The following is a 19,860-nucleotide window of genomic DNA, read 5'->3' as shown; positions in this document are numbered from 1 at the left end:
ATGGTGCGCATTGCTTACCCTATCCCTCAGCCAACAAGTGCCGTATTTTCCCTCGCTTGATCAGGCGTAGATGCACCAATGATGACGCTCGTAGCATTCGGATTGCATAAGCACCAAGCAATAGCGAGTTGTGCAGGTGTACATCCTATCCGCTGTGCAAGTTGCTAGCCATCACCACAAAAGCACGTGAGCCTTTCCCATCGATACACAACTTGATCCATGCCACTTACAAAAATAAGCTCAAGCTTTTCGTCACCTACAAAGGAGTCCCAAATTTCCCATCAGACTGAGGATGCCTTTTGCCTACAAACGTACCTACCGCAAAGGGTCCACCAAGGAACACAGTCAAATGTCGCTAGACACCAATGAACACACCAAGTGGTAAAGCAATGAAGTGGGCTACATAATAGGTGAATCCATGAGTACCCTCAAATCCCATAAAGACTCTCCTTGGACTTACCAAAGGCCATTGATGATTGATGATGTGCATACAAGTAGAAAGAAAGGGCGTATGGTAGTGGGCGTGGGAGATGTTGTCATGATGGATCGAATTCATAAAGTTGTCAAGAAGGATCTTGAAGTACTGAGTCGAAGTGATGGCTCCATAATCCAGCCCTCATCTCTCATTTGTGTTTTCCTTGCATACTAGCTGCATTCTTCGACTGATCTTCGTCTCGTACAATCACTGTCGATGACTTGGTATCGATACTGGGGTTCTTTGAGGTCATGATCCACGATTGTTCTCGTCTTCGGGACTCTGGATACTGCCGTAGCGCCAGCAGTTGATCAATCCCCGTTTGAAGTAGTTCAATATTGTTGCTTGGAGAACAGCTTATTCGTAACACATCGGCCATGTCGTTGTCTTGCCATGTGCAAGGTAAGATCCGTAAAGCCAATGGATTCCAACCTGTTCTTGATCCATGACAGCATCTTCTTGCCCCGAGCCATGAGGTCGAACTCGGTGATTCGTACAGAGTCAGGCCATTCCACATGACCATCGCCGTCAAAGTATCCAAGCACCCACAGGAGATGCTTCCAGACATCCTCAATGTCGTCGTTCTCGAAAGCTTGAAGTTGCTCCATTTGGTGTTCTTCTTGTTGCTTGAGGGAAATCCCGCAGAGTCAAGAAATGGCCCAAGCATACTCCGCCGCGCCAATCTCCCTTTACGCCCACTTGTTGGCTGGCGCATGAAGCTGGGTAGAAACAAATTTCAGTAGGCTCAATAGCAATGATGAAATAAATAACGTACTTGAAGGTTGCAACCTTTATCCCCACGAATTGGAGTAGGTGCGATGGAGAATCGAATTCGTTGGATCGCAAATGGAAGTCGTGGTATTTGCTGCAATTGGCTCCGTCAGCCGTGAACATCCCCAGAAAGAACCAGCGTCTAAGATTCTTTGGGTCCTTCAACACCTTCAAAAAGGTTGGTATGTGCACTCTGGATTTGTAGGTTTTGGGTGCACGGGTCGATTGTGATGATGGTGTAGGTGTTGATGCATTGAAGTTTTCATCTATAGAGAGAGTTGATATTATTGTTATTGATGATGCACATACAATCAAAATCAGACTCACAATCAACATCCGAATTTGGGTCGGCTGCTTCCTGTAATGCCTCATCCTCATCCAACAACAAGGTTTCCGAGTCATCTCGTGTAGATAAAATAATAGCTGAATCTGATTTCGGTAAAGGTTAGCTTGAGTGCTTGAGTGGAAAGATCGCCCTTGTTTACCATCCAATAAGATGCCATCATCATCGCCTGGTGCTGAGCAATCATTTTGTCAGTATGGAGCAGGATAATACATGATCATATAATATACCTTTTTCTTTTGCTTTCGAAGATTACATTGACATGTGCGGGTAATAAGACGGCCCTTGGATTGTACAATGCAAGATGATGCGGTCGCGCACGCATGCACTTTTGTCACCTACAAAGGAGTCTCAGTCTCGGCATCCTTTTTGATGTATAAATGATAGCTATACCTACCCCAAAGGGTTCACCAAGGAACACAGCGTAGAGCAATGATGTGAACTATATAGATGGATGCATCATGAATACCCTCATTTTGGGAATCACATAAAGACTACCCTTGAAACTTACCAAAGGCCATTGATGATGATACGAAAACAAGTAGAAAGAAAGGGCGTATGATAGTGTTGGTGACCACAGCCTTGTTTATATGTGAGTGGGCGTGAGAATTGTTGTCGTGATTGATCGAACCGATAAAGTGGTCAAGCATCTCTTGGAGCGCCGAGTCGAAGTGATGGAAAATCATAGCTGATAAATCCGCCTGCCACTTGAAAGGTCTTTACATTAAGTATATCCGCGCACGGACCTGTTGGCCAAAGTGAGACTCATTTGTCATCTCATACTCATTTTCTGTAACCCCTCATTCCACTCACTGCTGCCATTTAGGTTTGTTGTATTCATCCCTTCCACTACTTTATCTACGACTTCGCTTGAAAAAAAAAACAGAATTTGACGGCTGGGTTTGTAACGGTGGGGGAGGGAATAGCTATCTTCATGCACGTGTCACCACCATGCCTTTTTTGGACACCATTACCTCTTGATGACCATCCTCTCCTTAACACTATACCACTAATGACAACCAAGATCCTTTTTTTATTGATGGGGAGTTCAACTTTTACGAAAATCAAAGACGGCTTCAGGTTTGTTGCCAAGTATCTAAAAGTGATGAAAACGAGTCAATGACCAAGATGAAAGAGCTCCCTATCCTTTTATTTACCTGATCAAGTTCCTTCATTACGTCGTCTGTCATTAGATGTCGGATCTTGAGCGCATTGATGTTCTCTTTGGCTTGATCGGGCGTGGATGCGCCGATAATCACACTGGTAACATTTGGATTGCATAAACACCAAGCAATGGCAAGTTGAGCAGGTGTACATCCTAATCGTTGTGCTATTTGCTATAGTAGATGCATCATCATTAGCCTACCATGTATGATATCACACCCATTGAGTAAAAATCACTTACACAAACAAGCTTGACCTTTTCGATTTTTCGTCTTCCTTCTTCACTGAAAAAGCCGGCACGTAACCGATTGATGACCGGATGATCTTGTATGGCAAGCCGTGAATAAGGTGGGATCACTCCATCATTGTATTTGCCTGTCAACAAGCCTAGGTTGTGCATCATGCTTCAGTCATCACACCCCAATGTCCATATAAAATCACCATCCTACCCGATGCCAATGGTGACCAGACGCATGTACCCATACGGAACTTTTGATACAATGGCAAATAATCCTTCTCAACGCGCTCTCGATTCAGCATGTTATATTGTGGAGACTACATGAATCCATTAATATCCATACAACAACCCTTTTCTCCACGTATATATACATACCTCAGTGATAGGTGCAATCAATTGTAACTTGTTGGCTACAGCATGTGCTTCCATGATCAAGTAAGGTGGCCATTCGCTAGTTGCCCAGTAGAGCGCCATTCCCTTGTCAATGCACCAATTGAAGGCACGCACAATTTCTTCCATAGGGGTATCGGGGTCTGTCATATGCATCCATGTATGAGTGGATGATGAATTTGATTTGCCACCCCTGATACAATACCTGGTCGTTGTGCGTAAAGAATATCGACATAGTCCAGCTGCAGTCGTTGAAGGCACGCGACCGTTCCCTCAAACACATGTTTTCGTGATAAGCCTCGATCGTTTGCGCCTTTTCCGCCCCAAAACACCTTCGCAAGCAGTATAAGCACACATGGCAAGATGAAACACACTATTTCCCCAAAAAATACCTTAGTGGAAATGACAAAGTCGGATCGTTTGAGCCCTTTTTGGTTACGCAGAGCAAGACCCAGATCAATCTCGCCTTGGCCACCTGAGATAGAAAGAGATTGAATGATGAATAACCCTGGTATACATACTTTTATATACCCAACCCCATCCTACGGCTCGCGCCACCTACCTGCATGAGATTCAGCAACGTCGAAATGGTTGATACCAAGCTCAAGGGCTGTTTTTACAATCTCTGTCGTCTGTTCTACAATGGGCGATCGTCGTGTCAGCTTTTCAGCGTTTGTGCGTATATATATGTATGCGACATACCAGGTGTAATTTGGCCGCCTTTTTTCGCGTATACGAGGGAGAGTTACATTAGAGGAGATGCTTGCCATCAAGGTGGTTCACAGAGCGATTGGTACGCGTGGATATTGGCTTACCAAAGGTGATCCAAGATCCCAAAGACAGGATGCTCACTTTGAGACCAGAGTTGCCCAAATAGCGATATTCCATTTCCGGTTGCTGTTGTTGTTGTTGCATGCTAGGGCGATGAAGAGTAACAGTGTCGGTGGAAATGAAACAAGATTGTGGAGGTATGAAAAGGAAAAGAGAGGAATAAAGGATGGTAGGCAAGATACGGAAGGCAAGGAAAAATAGTATAAATGCGTTTAATGTAAACTTTTATCCGCCAGATCCACACTTTCACTTTCACTTTCACTTTTATTGTACTTATGACATCAATGGATTGGGACAAGTATCTGGGATGGGAAGATCGGTGGGTTTCACACCTTTGGAATGCTTTGGCTTATGCTTGCAATTTTCGCTATCATACAATAGGTCTTCCGTGCCCTTGACTTTTACTCCAAATGCATCTAGTTTGACGGGATGTTTCAGGTCCTTGTTCCTATCCCAATCTTCAAGTAGTTTTTGTAGATCAGAAACTCGGTCGGCAGACTCGTTCCTGAATAAAAAAGATTAGCCTTCTTATTGCATGGATCTCTTTTTGATGATGATGATGATGATGATGATTCTTTACCAAACACTGCTAGGAGAGCAACATTGTAGCTGACGGCGAGTCTTGAGAAAACGAGCAAGATAATCCTTTTCACTCTCATTGGCCCGACGTGCACCCGTTAGTTGAAGAATTCTGGGAAGGTTGATCTGCGGCTCAACGTACTATGGCATACAAGGATATCATTAGCCAATCAATCGCAATGCTCTCGCTTGTTCTTTTGGCCTTCCCTATTCTTCTCCCCTTCATCTTTTTTCCGTTGCGCTGTCCCACACACAAAACCCCATCCAATGACAATGCAAAAGTGATTGTTTTACCTGCCATCCATGTTGCACGATCGTATCTAGATTGGAGAATAACAGCATAAAAGACTCAGTTTTAAATGATCCTGTGAGCACCCAACAATGGGCAAATTCCCACATCCGCATGATTTGTTGCTAGGACACTTACCGTAAAAAAAGGCCTTGCCAAGGTTAGAATGGACACCCACACTTGCAGCATACTTCATGGCAGGTTTCAAATACATGGCATGACCCACGTCCAATTGAGTTTGAATAAAACGTGCATCATAGCAAGCGGCATGTTGCCATGCCTTCATGTATCCATGCTTGTCAAGTTTGGATGTATCAGCTCGACCACTATCTCCAAAGTCTAATTGGCTCAACCGTTTAAGCTCTTTGAGACTCTTACGAAGCTTGGATTTGGGATTGTGCTTCAAGTATTGCTTCACCACCGTGTAGGCATCATTGGTACCCGTCGTAAAGCCAATGTAGCCACTACATGGCTGAGTGTGAGTGATCCATGCCCCCCAACGTAATATACCTGGGATTTACCTTGTGTAACCACGACAATCTTTTATGTTCTCCACATACTATGATGCGTGTGAGCACTTTTTCAATGCTATGCTTTCTCCTTACTTACCCCATAACCAATGCTCGTTCCCCCATTTTCAAACCTATGATACGCCATTTGTGACAGATAAAGTTAAATGCAACATAAAGGAGATGAGCTATTCGTTATATGCCAAAAAGAGAGAGAGAGAGTTGATCATCATCACATACACATTGGTGATAAGCTGAGCCATTTTAGTTGTATGATCGTCAATGTCTTGGTCTGGCAGATCAGAAATGTCGTAAAATCTAGGATGGGATGATACATCAGTTGCCATGGCAACCGCTACACATTAAAAGACGTACGTGGTGCAATTGCTTAATTTGATGCCATTGACGCTATTATCACCATGCTTGGAACCACTGCTAGAGCCGCACTTTTCCTCGTCCGTGGTTGAATCAAACTCAAATTTTTTGCAATGGTCGCCACCATGTGAGTATTCACCACTGCAATACTTGTCCGATGCTGCTGCCAGCAGCAGCAAGGATTGAAATACAAGGGTTGTGAGTTGCCAACGCATGAAAAAAGGAATGTCTACTACTGCCAAATGGTATATACCATCGTCCCCCTTTTTATAACGACGACGGCTGCTGAGTTGGATGATGGTGGTGTGCCACTTAATTAAGGAGGGATGGCCATTATGTCCCATAGTTTCCTAGATCCAGCATTGTCCGACAAAAATGACAATTAACTAGCACTGTACGATGTTGTCGTCGTTCCCCTTGTTACCCGAGATAATGAATTGGTGACACACGCACAATGAAATAATGTCGGCGTGTGCAACAAGAAAGCCAAAAGGTCGTCGTCAAAGAGAGGGCGTACAGACGTACAAGCTGCATAAGCATTTCATGGTGATGATCATAAAAAAGCAATTTTCACAGCTATTTCATGCGCATTCGTCTCCCAATTACTATCGTGTCACCATGCTCTCTCCTGATCTTTGGTAGCAAAAACCAGTACCTGCATCATCCGCAAGAACCACATGATGCATGCAAATTGACAATAAATCATGGATTGGATGTTTGGATGCCAAATGGTATATATATACAAGTACGAAATTATAGGTAAACTAATAAGCTCGCTTCTTGGGAGCTGAGGGTTGAGGGAATTGGGTTTCGTTAGCATGGGGATCAAGCTGTACATTATAAATTGAGTCATAGGAGGGTGGTTGCTCCTCTGGCTCATTTGGCTTGTGAAGTGACACTGCTCGTGCAGCCATTGGGGTAGCTGCTGCTGCTGCTGATGATGATGATGTTGTTGCTTCATCAGGCTCATCGGGCTTTTGTGTGTAATAACGAGGAAGGGCATTATGGGTGGAGGGTGATGATGTTGCATTGGATGAAGTTTCACTCGCAATACTGGATTTTGTGAGTGAGTCTTAGTATCAGCCATCTCTACTCTTGAAAAAAATCACTTACGATGATGGACGTTCAGACCTCGCCTTTTCTTTTTCCTTTTTATCCTTTCGATCATTGTATACTGAAGCTGCCTTTTTTGCTGCCACTGTAACAGATCATTAGACCATGCTCATACATGGGAGGTATTTTGTGACACTTACAGATACCCAGGCCAACAATGCTGCCGATAGGACCATTCAATGGGATGTCACCACTCTTTGTCCGAATCGTATAAATAGCATTATTAGCTTGTGAAATTTGGCTATTCATTGTGTTGTTCACTGTGCTGAATGCTTGTGTTGTTTGAGTGTTAATGGCATGGGCTGCGTGGGCTGCATGATTGCTCATGGCATTGGCTGTTTGTGTCATTTGTTCCCTCAAAGCCGCTACTAAAGGGAGTACATGAGTCGAACGCATGTAGCATTCAAAGATAACTACGACACATACTGCTTTGCATGGATCCACAACTAAAAGAGTTACGATGGCGATCACAGCCTGTGTGCCATCGTTTGCATTCTCTAAGCTCACGCTTTTCTCGTCGCCTCTGTTCTTTATGTTCACGCTTTGCTTGTCGTCTTTGCTCTTTGCCAGTAAAGACATCACAAGCGCTACCACTCTATTCATGGAACAAAATTTAGCATTATTTGTGGAGGGCGCATGACATGCTATATATGGTTAATTTTGCCCGCAACATACCGTGGAACGCCAATTCTCAGAGCTTGATGATGATCCTTCGCGCCTTGGATGTTCATGATGTGCTTTACGTGAGTAATGGGCGTACGATGATGAGGATGATGAAGAAGAAGAAATGGACGATGCATCTTTTTTGGCATCACTCATGGCTAAGAGCACCTCGTGTGCTTCACGAACACTATTGTTTCTAGAAGCCAACACGTGCTGGATCGTACTGGGATGGATATGAGGGAAAATCTCACTCAAAGTGGCTTCCTGGGGTGTCATGATGTTGTATGATGAAAAATGCGGGCACAAAACGAGCACGATCTCGAGGTTTATATATTACTTTTCTAGGAGGAGGTGGCTCAGCAGGATACATGAATCGTCTTGGCATGGCAGGATGCCTATTGGCCACCTGAATAAACCTTTGCGCAACCTCGGGCAGTATTTACCCCGTTTAGGCTTGTGTCACTTTTCGTACATGCTCAGTGTTTGAAAAAGTTGATAAGGTTTTGAAACGGTAAGGATGCATGGTTATATCAAAGATACGTTGAATGATGATGATGATGATGTTGTTGCTATTCAAAATGACCATGGTTGCTATGGTTACAATGGCAATGTTGTTGACGTGATTTTTGTAATACGACGAGGTCACACGTGCCAAGCGTTTCACGATCAACAAGTTTTAGATTGTCATTGTCCGCAGTATTGATCATCACTTTAAACAACATTCCACACAACAGAGACATATGGGTAATAATATTCATTAAATGCAAGTGTATAGGGATGATGATGCAATGTTGATCTATCAAGTCGTAGTATCTCAAAATAGTTTGTACAATGGGGGAGGTTGTAGTTATGCCACTGTGGGTGCTTGATTGTCATTGTTGGATCCTTCTTCTTCCACCTTGGCCTTTTTGGTAGTACCTTCCTTGTTGGACTGCTCAGCAGAGTCCTCATTGTCCCGCTTCTTTTCATTGTTCTCCTTGTCTTCCTCTTGATTCTTGTTCTTTTTGTCCTTCTTTTTGCCGTATCCTTCAGGAAGAGGAGGACGGATATTCGGCTATACAAAAATGATCAATACTTTTATCCTGTGGCTGATTGTCACACACACACACACACACCACTTTACCTGACAACGCCAATGACCATATTGACGAATACCCTTCTCGTCCGGTTGACCACTCAAGTGTTCTTCACCAATTCTCTTGCGATCTTCTTCAAGTCGATCCCTTAGCTGAAGCACGACATCGTATGATTCCTGCCAAGTGCTTGCTTTTCCAAGACGTTCACGTAGATCCTTGTGATGAGGCAAGCTTGGATGCATAACCTTGAACAAGTGGCCCTTGATGATACCATGTCGCAACTTTGGGGTATAATCACGCACAATTTCCAGGTATTCCTTTGCCATCTCCCAAGTACAAGGAGGCATCTTGCGATCCATGAAAATGGCGGGGTTGTAAAGAGCACCTTCAGCTGTCATGACACCATCGACACCCGTGTAATCAATGCAACGTTGGACATCGTCATAGTAGAGAATATTGCCATTAGCAATCACTGGGATCTTGAGTGCTTGTTTGACTGCTTTGATCTTGTCCCAATCGGCAAGTCCAGTATGATGACCCTTTTGTTCACGCAAACGACCATGCACCGTCAACAATTGAGCACCCGCCTTTTCAATCATCTTTGCATATCGAATGGTCTTTTCCACGTCGGTGAATACCCGGATCTTGACAGTGACAGGGATAGCAAGTTCACGATGCAATGTCGACACCATCTTTTCAATCAATTCCCATTCATCCTGCAAATAAGAGCCATAGAAACCACGTTTGGCGATATGTTGAGGACATCCAAGGTTGAGATCGACAGCATCGCATTCATGCTCCACTAGCTTGGCAGCACGCAACAAGATATCAGGATCATTGGCACAAAACTGTACAATGGTGGGCCTGTCGTTCTCGTCGGTAGACCACTGATCAGCTCGATACTTGTGTCCTTGCTGGGGATCGCTAAACAAGCGTGCATGGAACATGGGAGTATAGCATGCATGTGCACCATAACGCCGAGTCAAGATACGCCAAGCCTGTTCCGAAGCATCGACCATGGGAGCCAAAATGAATCGAGGAGAGCCAAGCGTCTTTTTGAAAAACTCATAACCTTCCAATTTGGGTGGCAATGTTGCTGTTGTTGTTGTTGTTGTTGTTTCGGTGGTGGTGGTGGTAGTGTTGTTGTTGTTGGTGGTGGTGGTGGCAACAGCAGCAGCAGCAGCAGTGTCAGACATGGTGGCCCTGATGGATCGAAGTGGGAGACGAGACAATGAGTGAAAGCAAGAAAACAAACGTTGCATCCACAAGGAGCAAATTTTCATCTGCCCTGCTCGCCAGCCCTGCTAAATTAAGCCAATGGTCCTCATCTTTTACTGGCTCATGCTTGAAACAGCTCTGCCTGACACCAATGGCATTGTTTTATAGTAACCTCCATCCAATGAATAAATGGTCTCCATACAAAGCATACATTTTATTGCCTATAACGGGGATAAAGTTGATACGATGGAATTCTCAACATTGGCTGAAATGAATTTGCACGTGGGTGCGTAGTACCATGGCCGATATATACAACAAGGACAAAAGGACTACGATTAAATGTGATACAACATTGCCATGGACACACAAAGTTTTCTGCAAAATGATGGTCGGCACAAAGAAAAGCAATCAAGGAGGAGGAGGAGGAGGGGCAAGCATTGAATCGCCCAAAAAAAGACTATTTACACATTTAGTATCGCTTCGCTTCTTTTTCTTGCTCTCTCTCTTTATCTCTTTTTACAACATGATCAATACGCGGATAGGTCGCTTCCTACTCCGTGTCTTGCTGCCAATCTCGATCGTCTGTACATTACTGCTCGTTGCTTATCAAAGTGGGTCCTGGGACGCCGCATCTCAACACCGAGTCCGTTATCATCCAAAGCCGCGCTTGAATGGCACAAGAGAGAATGCTGCCTTTGTCGTTCTTGTTCGCAACGAAGACCTCGACTCCATGCGAAACACCATGCAACAACTCGAGTCTCGCTTCAATCGCAAATACGGCTATCCTTGGATCTTTTTAAACGATCAGCCCTTCGATGACCGCTTTGTCGACTTTACTAGTGGTCTGGCGTCCGGCGAGACATTCTATGGCACCTTGAACAGCACCATGTGGGGTTACCCTGATTGGATTGATCAAGAAAAGGCTCGTGCTCGTCGTGAAGCCATGGAACAAGATGGTGTCATTTATGGTGGAAGCGAGTCGTATAGGCACATGTGCCGGTAAGTGGATCATCATGATGACGTTCGTTATGGGTCCTAAAGGCGTATGGGGTAGTTTCCAAAGCGGCTTTTTCTTTCGACATCCGTTGTTGGATCCCTATGATTATTATTGGTAAGTAGTGAATGGATGATCGATACGTGTATATAACTCATGTTGGCAACAACCAGGCGCGTTGAACCCCATGTCAACTTTCCTTGCGACATTGATTACGACCCATTCCAAGTGATGCGTGAAAGGGATTTAACCTATGGTAAAGGATATCGAGATTCATTTGTGACACAACCCACTGACAACCTTTTTTGTGTAGGTTGGGTGATTACCATCAAGGAATTTGAAAAGACAATCCCAACGCTTTGGAGTACTGTCAAGGAATTCATGAAGGAGTATCCACAATACATTGTTCCCAAGGATGATCCCGAGAGTCTATTGGGTTGGATTAGCCCTGATGGTGGTGATACATACAACCTATGCCATTTTTGGAGCAACTTTGAAATTGGAAACTTGGCGTGGATGCGATCACAAGCTTACCTTGATTTCTTCAACTATCTCGACAAGTCGGGTGGATTCTTTTATGAAAGGTAATGTCTACTTTTTCGTACCCAGATCAGCACCAACACTAGTGTCAATAGATGGGGTGATGCTCCCGTACACAGCATTGCAGCTGCATTGATGCTCAAGCGATCCCAAGTGCATTGGTTTTACGATATTGGCTATTTCCATAACCCATGGACCCATTGTCCCAGTGAGCCTAGCTGGTTAGGTATCGAGAAATGCTCATGCGATCCATCCAACAGCTTTGGTAAGTGATCCAGCAAATGTGATTTCAAATTCCTATCATTGACCACCGTTTTATAGATCGTCATTCATGGAGCTGCACACCTGAATATCTTGATTTTACCCGCACAAGTCGACAGGATTATTTGATCGCACAACGCAATTGACCTTTATTCCCCCCCCCCCACCCACCTTCTCCAATGTACATTTGCCCATCAACAATAACGGTAGAATTAATGCCGCCTTCCCGTAGCTCCCCGCCATCGGAAGAATTACAGTTACCAAATGCATGATATCGTTTCAATAAATCAAGCCATGTATCCCACACGCCCAGAACATTTGATCTTTACCAAACAGAGAACGGGTCGGTCGTCATGACGACGATGTTTGTTTGTCTATATCCGATCGGATCAGATCCTGTTGTACAACCACATTCTTTCAATTACCATAAATGTAGTATCCATGGTTCCCCCCCCCAATAGCTACATCTTTATTCATTCATAAAGACATGCAAATGGTATGATAAACGAGCATTCTTGATACATGTGCGCATAAATGACACGCGCGACACGTTGTTTCATACGCGTTTACGCGCACTGATATGGGAGCACCGGGTCGTCATTATGAATGGAGCATTCAATAACACCACCACCCTCCACAATCACATCACGTAGCATTCATGGTTGTATTAAGCATCCATGGGCTCAAAGTAAACGGGGGATGGTGCCGATGGTTACATCGCGGCTGTGTCGTGCTTTGAAGCGCGAAAAAAAAAAAGTGGACCGAATTACGTGACCATTTGTAATAACGCGAAGTGTATAAAAGGGGGCCACCTCAATGAGGTCCTTGGTGTTCTTTACTCCTCTTTTCCTCTCTCTCTCTCTCTCTCTCTCTCTCTCCTCCTTTTAAAAGTGCCATGTCTGCTACCATTGATACCACTGAAAAGCTCGCCAAGATGTCCGTCAAGGATGAAGTTATTGCCAAGCCTTACAACAAGTATGACGAAGAAGAGGAAATCCTAAAGGAAAACCCACGACGCTTTTGCTTATTCCCAATCAAGTACCATGAGGTAAAAAGAAGAAGGAGCCCTTTATGCAATGACATGGAGATGCTAATGTTGCTACTACTTTCAGATTTGGCAATTCTACAAAAAGGCTGAGGCTTCATTCTGGACTGCCGAAGAGATTGACCTTTCCAAGGACCAAAATGACTGGGAGAACAAAATGACCAAGGATGAACGCTTCTTTATCTCTCGTGTGCTTGCCTTTTTTGCCAGCTCGGATGGTATTGTCAATGAGAACTTGGTGGAGCGTTTCTGCAACGAAGTCCAAATTGCCGAAGCAAAGTGCTTTTATGGATTCCAGATCATGATTGAAAACATCCACTCTGAGACCTACAGTCTTTTGATCGACACCTATATCAAGGATTCTCAAGAAAAGGAAATGCTCTTTGACGCGATTGAGACAAGTAAGTTTTGGCGCCGATTTTTATTTTTTCGCGTTCGCGTCGCGGTCTTTGAAATAGCTGACCCCTGAATTTTTTTTCTTTTATAGTTCCCTGCATCAAAAAGAAAGCTGACTGGGCCTTCAAGTGGATCTCATCCAATGGCTCCTTTGCCGAACGTCTTGTTGCTTTTGCTGCTGTTGAAGGCATCTTCTTTTCCGGCTCTTTTGCTTCCATCTTTTGGCTAAAGAAACGTGGTCTCATGCCAGGCTTGACTTTTAGCAACGAACTCATCTCCCGTGATGAAGGCCTTCACACTGATTTTGCTTGCTTGCTCTTCTCCCACTTGCGTAAACAACCCTCCCATGAACGCATCCGTGGTATCATTGTCGAAGCCGTCGCCATTGAACAAGAATTCTTGACCGATGCTCTCCCTGTTTCCCTCATTGGTATGAACGCCAAGCTCATGTGCCAATACATTGAATTCGTCGCCGATCGCTTGCTCGTCGCTTTGGGTCTCCCCAAACACTACCACTCTACCAACCCATTCGACTTTATGGACATGATCTCCCTTCAAGGCAAAACCAACTTTTTCGAAAAACGTGTCTCCGATTACCAACGCGCTGGTGTCATGACCAAGGCTCCCGCCGAAAAGGAATTCACCTTGGATGCCGACTTTTAAAACTATCTATATACATATACATACTTATCGCTTGCATTTCTTCCCGCCACATATCCCCCCCACCTCCTCTTCTCTACCATACATTTAGCTGCTGTAAATAACAATAAAAAAATGTCACATGTCTCATTTAAACAGGCTGAGTTTTATTAGCGTTGCACAAACGTAATGCGGCATGATGGTGGGATGTTTAGAGGGTGTTGGTGGGTTTTCACGGGATATGGAGGGTCGATCTGAGATAAGGATCAATGGATGTGGTTGACCATTCGTTCAAAGCGGCGTCGATTTGCAATGCACTCATGTTGAACTCGATCACTTTGCATAGGTTGTCGTGGTCCTTTTCACTTTTTGCTGTCATGTTGTATCGTTGCATGCTGCTACTTGTAGTAATGTGGCCCAACACTTATTGACAACAGGACGCCTTGGATCCAATGGGGTGTACAGGTGTTCCTTAAAGCACTTGCAGCAAGCAATCAACAAGGAGGTGGAGAGTGTGTACCCATGTAAGATACATCATGCACAAAGGATCCAGGAGGGGATAAAGTGTCGCAAAGAACAAAGGCTCGCGTTGTTGATACTTGCCAAAAGACATGGGTGGGTCGTATTGATATACAATGGGAAGAAAGGAAGGTGATAGAAGCAACCTTGCTTTTATGCTCATGGCCATGGGTATCGTTGTCCACACAAAAGAAGGTCGTGATGATCAATGATGGAGATGCAAGCATGTTGACAACGAGTTCACAATTACGTATTGCAAATGCGTGGTGATCGTATTCTCAAATCGAAGAAGAAGGCATAAAGTATACATGTCCGTAAATGTTATTTGGATACTTAAAGGTACTGCTTTATTGAGAAAAAGAAAGTCTAAGGGGTACTGCTGATGATATTCATGATAACTGCTACAGAAAGGATAAGAGAAAAAAGAAAAGTGGAAGGTACTGATGATGATAATCAAGATTTACTGCTAGCGATGAGTTTCGTAATCAGGGATTGTCGTAGCGATGAAGGTGTCTTGTGGTAGTGGCCGTGTTGGTACAGCGATGAACTTGCCCTTGGCAACGGTCTTGCCTCTCTTGGCGGGTGTGACATTCCAACCATGCTTACGGAAAACGGCGTTGAGCGATTGGGGCTTTTTGGCAACAAGCGATCTGAGATAAGGCTGGATGGATTGATGATCGGCACCCCACTTGTCGACAGCAACATTGAATTCTTCCCAAAAGCCATAAGTTGCATCATTGTAATCAAGGTCCAATACAGCGCCAACTGGATACCGCTCTTTGTGTACTTGCCACCAGTATAGAAATGGATTGTGGTCATTGATCGTATAGTCTCCTCTTTTGCGAGTTGTGAACGTTGTTGCGATGGTCTCATCAAAGGATTGTTGCTGTGATGATGAAGCTTGGCCTTGAGGTGGTTGAGATGACGAAGCTTGAGCTTGTGCTTGTTGAGATGATTGAACTTGAGGCTTCTTTTGAGGTTGCTTCTGTATGTGAAGTGGTGGTGGTTGCTGACGAGGCCGGTTCTTCTGTGCTTGTTTTGATGGTCCAGCCTGCTGTCCTTGTGATGATGATTGAGTCTGTGCTTGAGATGATGACCGAGCCTGCGCCATTTTGGACGATTCAGCTTGCTGTGGTGCTGGTTGCGGCTGCTTTTGTTGTGGTTGCTTTCCTTTTTGCTTCTCCTTTTGCTTCTTCTTTTGCTTCCCTAGCTCGAGTGGTGGAGGATCCTCACGAGGGTGCAATCGAGTCGCTGATGATTGTGCCTGCTGCTTTTCTTGTGGAATGACACCATCATACTTGGGTATAAGCCAAAGCCTCTTGTTATGATCAACGCGTGGGGTCTTATGCACCTTGTCAACTCGATCCTTGAATTGCCTATTGATAATCACCATAGATTAGACACATGAAAAGGTAAGAGTAGAGTAAGGTAACTTACTTGTAATTTCCTTTGGATATCATTTCTTGCCATGCAACCTTTTCCAGTGGGGTGCCATGCTTCTCCAAAGTGGAAGTTAACAGTTCTGCAACCGTGGGATGCGTGGTGCTTTGGTTGGCTGTCGAAATCACTTTGCCTTGTTGAGAGAAATGATCCACCAAGAAGTAAGGCACCAAGCGATCGAACGAAAATTCCTCATCACTTGTCAATTCTTGTCTCACTGTGCCTCCAATATGCTCGACGGTCCTTTGGAAGACCTTGAAATAGGGTGGTGTGTGGGTTCGTAGCCAAACATCAGTGATCTTGTGATAATTCTCCATAGATGGCAGTGGTACACCTTCATCATTCTTGACAAGCTATTTTACAAAGTGAGAAAGTTGATACAATATATACATAAATCTTTCATTCGACTTCCCAAACCATGCTCGTAAATTTCAGGATCGTAATCGATGTAAACAGTGCCTTTGAATTTTGCACCGATGTAGATGCCATCGGGTGCTGCATACATCGTTCCATCGTCAAGCACCACTCGAAAACGCACCCGGCCATGACCATCACATTTGCTTTTGACCATAAAGAACATGGTGGTAACACCTTTGTCGTGATACCAATAATTCAATATACGGTTTCGGTTCGCGATCCGCATACTTTCTGAACTGGAAAGACCACTCCGCATACGTTCCATTGTAGCTTGTCGAGCCCAGGCAACCAATTCAGGATCATGCATCCATTCAGTGGACCCTCGTTGGTAGGGTGGTGGTGGTGGACACGTTCGGAGATAGGCCACTTCAGCAGATGTCAAGTCACCAATGGGGGCTGTCTTATCAAGCATGATATCGTGGAGGGCTGCTTGAAGAATGTTGGTGTTTGGACGCAAACCACGAAACCAAAGACGCCATTTGCCAATATCGGTGGTGAAAGAACGCTGCTTTCGAAACATGGCCCAATTGCTTGCCTCAAGACGCTTGCATTGACGATCACGCTCCTCACTGTATGGTTCTCCAATTGTATACCCATATCGCTCAAATTGCCGCTGTCGTAAAGCAGAAGCTTCTTCTGATGTATATGCTCGTTGTGGGTTGTCACGAGATGTTGATGCTTCATGTTGTCCTATAAAATAAAAGAATCAGTTATCAGCACATTGGTGATTGTAATAATAGATAATAACGCATACCTGATGCAAGATCATGGCGCAATCGTTGGTATGTGCTACGTGCAGCTTGAAGCAAGTGAGGCAAATTTGTTCCTTCTTGACGATGCAATTCTTCCAGCACCCGTTGAGAGAACGCCTTCGATCCAATGCGGTGGGTGGGAGGTCCATTGAGCACTCGATACAAACAACCATAGAGGATGAGAGTGCGCACCCATGTAAGGTACATTAAGCTCAAAGTTGCTGGGTTTACTGATCCATAGCTCACTGGTCCAGGGTCAAGATGTGCGATAGTGATAAACCAACCAGTAGTAGGCTCATCACCAAAATTTGCTGCTTCGTAATCAAAAGTAGTGTCATAGTGGCTGATTACTGGTTCACCGATAACGCTGTTGTATTCGTATGGACCCAAACCATATCTAATCAAGTCATTGCCGATGTTAATGGTATGCATGACATCATATTGCAAGTTGACACCTACCGATCACGAAACTTGGATTGTGCAACAACCGCTGCTTCATAACCAAGAGTTACAATAACTTGGGCTTGCAAGGTACGCATCAAATTGGCCGCCGTTTCCATAAAGCAAGCAGCGTCAGGATCGTCCAACCGATGGTGAGATGGTAGCGGCCACAAATCGTAAAAGGGAACATCACCCAATTGAGACATGGAAAGAATATTCTTGATCATGTCGGCTGTTATGGTCCCGGAATGCGAGCCACCGAAAAAGTGTTGTTGAAGATGGTAACTTGTCAATGAAATCTCCGTACCAAGAATGGTGAATGGTATCACGTTTTCTTGATATGTGTACCCGGATGTAGCTTGCTGAGCAATGAAATCGATGTGGCTGTCGGTAAGCATTTCTGCTGATCTTGCTGCCTTGGGTGAAGCATAGCCACGGAGCTGACTATGCATGTTGCGTAACAATGCTTGAACTCTTGTGGTGATATTGCGTTGTTGTACCGACCTCGTAGACATGGGGGGTCTTGTACAATCCATGTCAATGTGGTAAGTGCACTCCTTTTCTTGTTCTGTCGGGTTGTAGGAGCGATAATAGCCACCTGCTTGGGAATTCAAGAGGACATCTCTCCCGAAAAGGTGAATGAGAAATATCTCAATGCCGTCGACAATATCACGATCCATAGGGAGTCTCGGCTGCTGACCTTGAAGGTTCAATCGGGTGAATTCAAAGACGCGAGTGTCCATAGGGCGTCCAAGTGTGGTCTGCAAGATGGCACAGAAGTTGTTATAGCGAGTTGGAGAGGCACCTCTTGGAACGTCATCCATATGACGATCGGATGAGGTAGAAGCAAAAGTGCACCCAATGTAGCGAAGCCAAACTGAATCTTTAGGTCGCATATCTTGAATCTGGGCCATGAATGAATCACAATAGTTGTGATCAAAGTAGCTTGAACGATATTGTTCTAACGCTCGCCGAAGGTCTGACACTGAGAGTTTGATGGATCGCATATAATATCTTGTTGCAGACAGCGTTGATGTGGACGTGTTGGGAACATCTGGTCCATGCACTTCGTCGAGGGATAAAATGCTACTGATTTCATCATCGCTCATTCTTTCAGAGTGCTGGGCCAATCGTAACAACTGAGTGAGCGGTTGGGATCCTTCGGGGAAAAGCCTTCGAAGAATCTCGGCAATGTCGTATTGAATACTGTTTTGGCTGTCATCAAGTCGGTCTTCGATAAGGTGAAGAAGTTGATCCCATTGATTGAAAATATCAGCCTCAGTCGATGGCTGTGCCTGTTGACCAACACCAAGCATTGTGAGGCTGCTAAACAAAATGAAAGTTAGCATATGATGATGCCAATATTGCTTGATAGATGCCTACCTTGTTGTTGGATTGAACGAAGAGGAAAAGGCAAGTTGGTATCGATCACAAAAAGGTGGGGTATTTATACTTGACGATGAACAAAGAGCTATGAATCAACAAAAACATCATCAGCGTGGTCCTTTGTCATTCGGATATGGCCATCGAAAACAAAGGGGGTGCATAATCAACCGCATCCACGTACCATAAACGAAATGATTCATCGCATTCTTGATGATAAAGCTCATCCCATACAGCCTGGAGCCATGTGCTTACGGTGGATCGTTGATGCACCAGTCGAATGATTGCGAGAGGGTGAGGCGTCCTTTTCTTCCTGCTGTCAGAATACATATATGAGATTGATATACCATACGATGGCTGCCCATTCGCTTACATTGGCTTGCTGAAACAATGACGCTTCTTTGAAAGAATGAGCGGCCAACATAACAGGAAATTCTCCCGATCGATTGTTGACAATGACACCATCTCGTGTGAACTTGTAGAATGATCCATTACACAAAGAAGCTTCTTCCCCCTGCATAAGAAATGTGAGATGTCTATTTATATCACCTTCAAATCTAAGGCAATTGTTACCATTCATTCGCCTGCACGCCTTCGTCGTCTTCAAATGTCGATTGAGACCATGCCTTGGTGTCATGAGTATCACCCAGGTGTTCCATCTGCAAGTACAACGATGTGAGATACATCCTACAACACGGCAAGTAAACCATTGTTTTACCTTGACGAACAATTGGAAGATAGGACGTGTATGGGAGCTTGCGTAAAAAGGAGAGCAGCAACCTGTGTTAGAGTTGTTAGAATCATGCCAGTTTAACTTGAGCAACAAAGGAATGCAGTTTGTACTTACGCATTGTATCGCAATGGTATGCAATTATGTCACCCACAAAGAAGTCTCAATTTTCCCATTAGTCCAGGCATCCTTTTGATATATAAATGATAGTTGTACCTACCACAAAGGATTCGCCATGGAACACAGCGTAAAGCAATGAATTGAGCTAC

The 19,860-nt window shown here is 44.5% G+C and overlaps 8 protein-coding genes across 8 annotated transcripts; 2 read left to right on the top strand and 6 right to left on the bottom strand.

The window, feature by feature from the left end:
- Positions 1-807: 807 nt before the first annotated feature.
- On the bottom strand, positions 808-2,110 carry O0I10_008238 (uncharacterized protein; the record flags this gene model as incomplete). Its single annotated transcript, XM_058488244.1, has 5 exons — positions 808-1,101; positions 1,169-1,512; positions 1,574-1,675; positions 1,732-1,764; positions 2,101-2,110. 5 exons carry the CDS (start codon positions 2,108-2,110, stop codon positions 808-810), a joined length of 783 nt encoding a protein of 260 aa, XP_058340929.1.
- Positions 2,111-2,637: 527 nt separating this feature from the next.
- On the bottom strand, positions 2,638-4,269 carry O0I10_008237 (uncharacterized protein; the record flags this gene model as incomplete). The annotated part of the gene is made up of 10 exons (XM_058488243.1): positions 2,638-2,685; positions 2,747-2,926; positions 2,995-3,140; positions 3,203-3,308; positions 3,367-3,524; positions 3,587-3,713; positions 3,774-3,856; positions 3,944-4,018; positions 4,084-4,101; positions 4,197-4,269. The coding sequence occupies 10 exons, from the start codon at positions 4,267-4,269 to the stop codon at positions 2,638-2,640; spliced, it is 1,014 nt and encodes a 337-aa protein (XP_058340928.1).
- A 216-nt stretch (positions 4,270-4,485) lies between these two features.
- Positions 4,486-6,179, bottom strand: O0I10_008236 (uncharacterized protein; the record flags this gene model as incomplete). The annotated part of the gene is made up of 8 exons (XM_058488242.1): positions 4,486-4,717; positions 4,793-4,932; positions 5,086-5,111; positions 5,219-5,544; positions 5,602-5,639; positions 5,690-5,723; positions 5,830-5,907; positions 5,965-6,179. 8 exons carry the CDS (start codon positions 6,177-6,179, stop codon positions 4,486-4,488), a joined length of 1,089 nt encoding a protein of 362 aa, XP_058340927.1.
- A 549-nt stretch (positions 6,180-6,728) lies between these two features.
- On the bottom strand, positions 6,729-8,016 carry O0I10_008235 (uncharacterized protein; the record flags this gene model as incomplete). Its single annotated transcript, XM_058488241.1, has 5 exons — positions 6,729-7,017; positions 7,078-7,162; positions 7,218-7,445; positions 7,504-7,672; positions 7,753-8,016. The coding sequence occupies 5 exons, from the start codon at positions 8,014-8,016 to the stop codon at positions 6,729-6,731; spliced, it is 1,035 nt and encodes a 344-aa protein (XP_058340926.1).
- Positions 8,017-8,587: 571 nt separating this feature from the next.
- On the bottom strand, positions 8,588-10,078 carry O0I10_008234 (uncharacterized protein; the record flags this gene model as incomplete). The annotated part of the gene is made up of 2 exons (XM_058488240.1): positions 8,588-8,794; positions 8,864-10,078. 2 exons carry the CDS (start codon positions 10,076-10,078, stop codon positions 8,588-8,590), a joined length of 1,422 nt encoding a protein of 473 aa, XP_058340925.1.
- A 479-nt stretch (positions 10,079-10,557) lies between these two features.
- O0I10_008233 (uncharacterized protein) lies at positions 10,558-11,975 on the top strand (the record flags this gene model as incomplete). The annotated part of the gene is made up of 6 exons (XM_058488239.1): positions 10,558-11,033; positions 11,089-11,145; positions 11,202-11,284; positions 11,342-11,612; positions 11,664-11,833; positions 11,890-11,975. The coding sequence occupies 6 exons, from the start codon at positions 10,558-10,560 to the stop codon at positions 11,973-11,975; spliced, it is 1,143 nt and encodes a 380-aa protein (XP_058340924.1).
- Positions 11,976-12,724: 749 nt separating this feature from the next.
- O0I10_008232 (ribonucleoside-diphosphate reductase small chain) lies at positions 12,725-13,933 on the top strand (the record flags this gene model as incomplete). The annotated part of the gene is made up of 3 exons (XM_058488238.1): positions 12,725-12,877; positions 12,942-13,275; positions 13,362-13,933. The coding sequence occupies 3 exons, from the start codon at positions 12,725-12,727 to the stop codon at positions 13,931-13,933; spliced, it is 1,059 nt and encodes a 352-aa protein (XP_058340923.1).
- Positions 13,934-14,894: 961 nt separating this feature from the next.
- O0I10_008231 (uncharacterized protein) lies at positions 14,895-19,712 on the bottom strand (the record flags this gene model as incomplete). The annotated part of the gene is made up of 10 exons (XM_058488237.1): positions 14,895-15,804; positions 15,866-16,202; positions 16,286-16,975; positions 17,040-17,434; positions 17,497-18,804; positions 19,046-19,174; positions 19,235-19,375; positions 19,435-19,520; positions 19,580-19,641; positions 19,709-19,712. 10 exons carry the CDS (start codon positions 19,710-19,712, stop codon positions 14,895-14,897), a joined length of 4,062 nt encoding a protein of 1,353 aa, XP_058340922.1.
- Between the last annotated feature and the right edge of the window lie 148 nt (positions 19,713-19,860).

Source organism: Lichtheimia ornata, assembly GCF_029851405.1.
Source record: "Lichtheimia ornata isolate CBS 291.66 chromosome Unknown scaffold00043, whole genome shotgun sequence".
NCBI classification, from domain to species: Eukaryota; Fungi; Mucoromycota; class Mucoromycetes; order Mucorales; family Lichtheimiaceae; genus Lichtheimia; species Lichtheimia ornata.
Note: the sequence above shows the minus strand (reverse complement) of the source record. Positions and strands in the feature narration are given on the sequence as shown.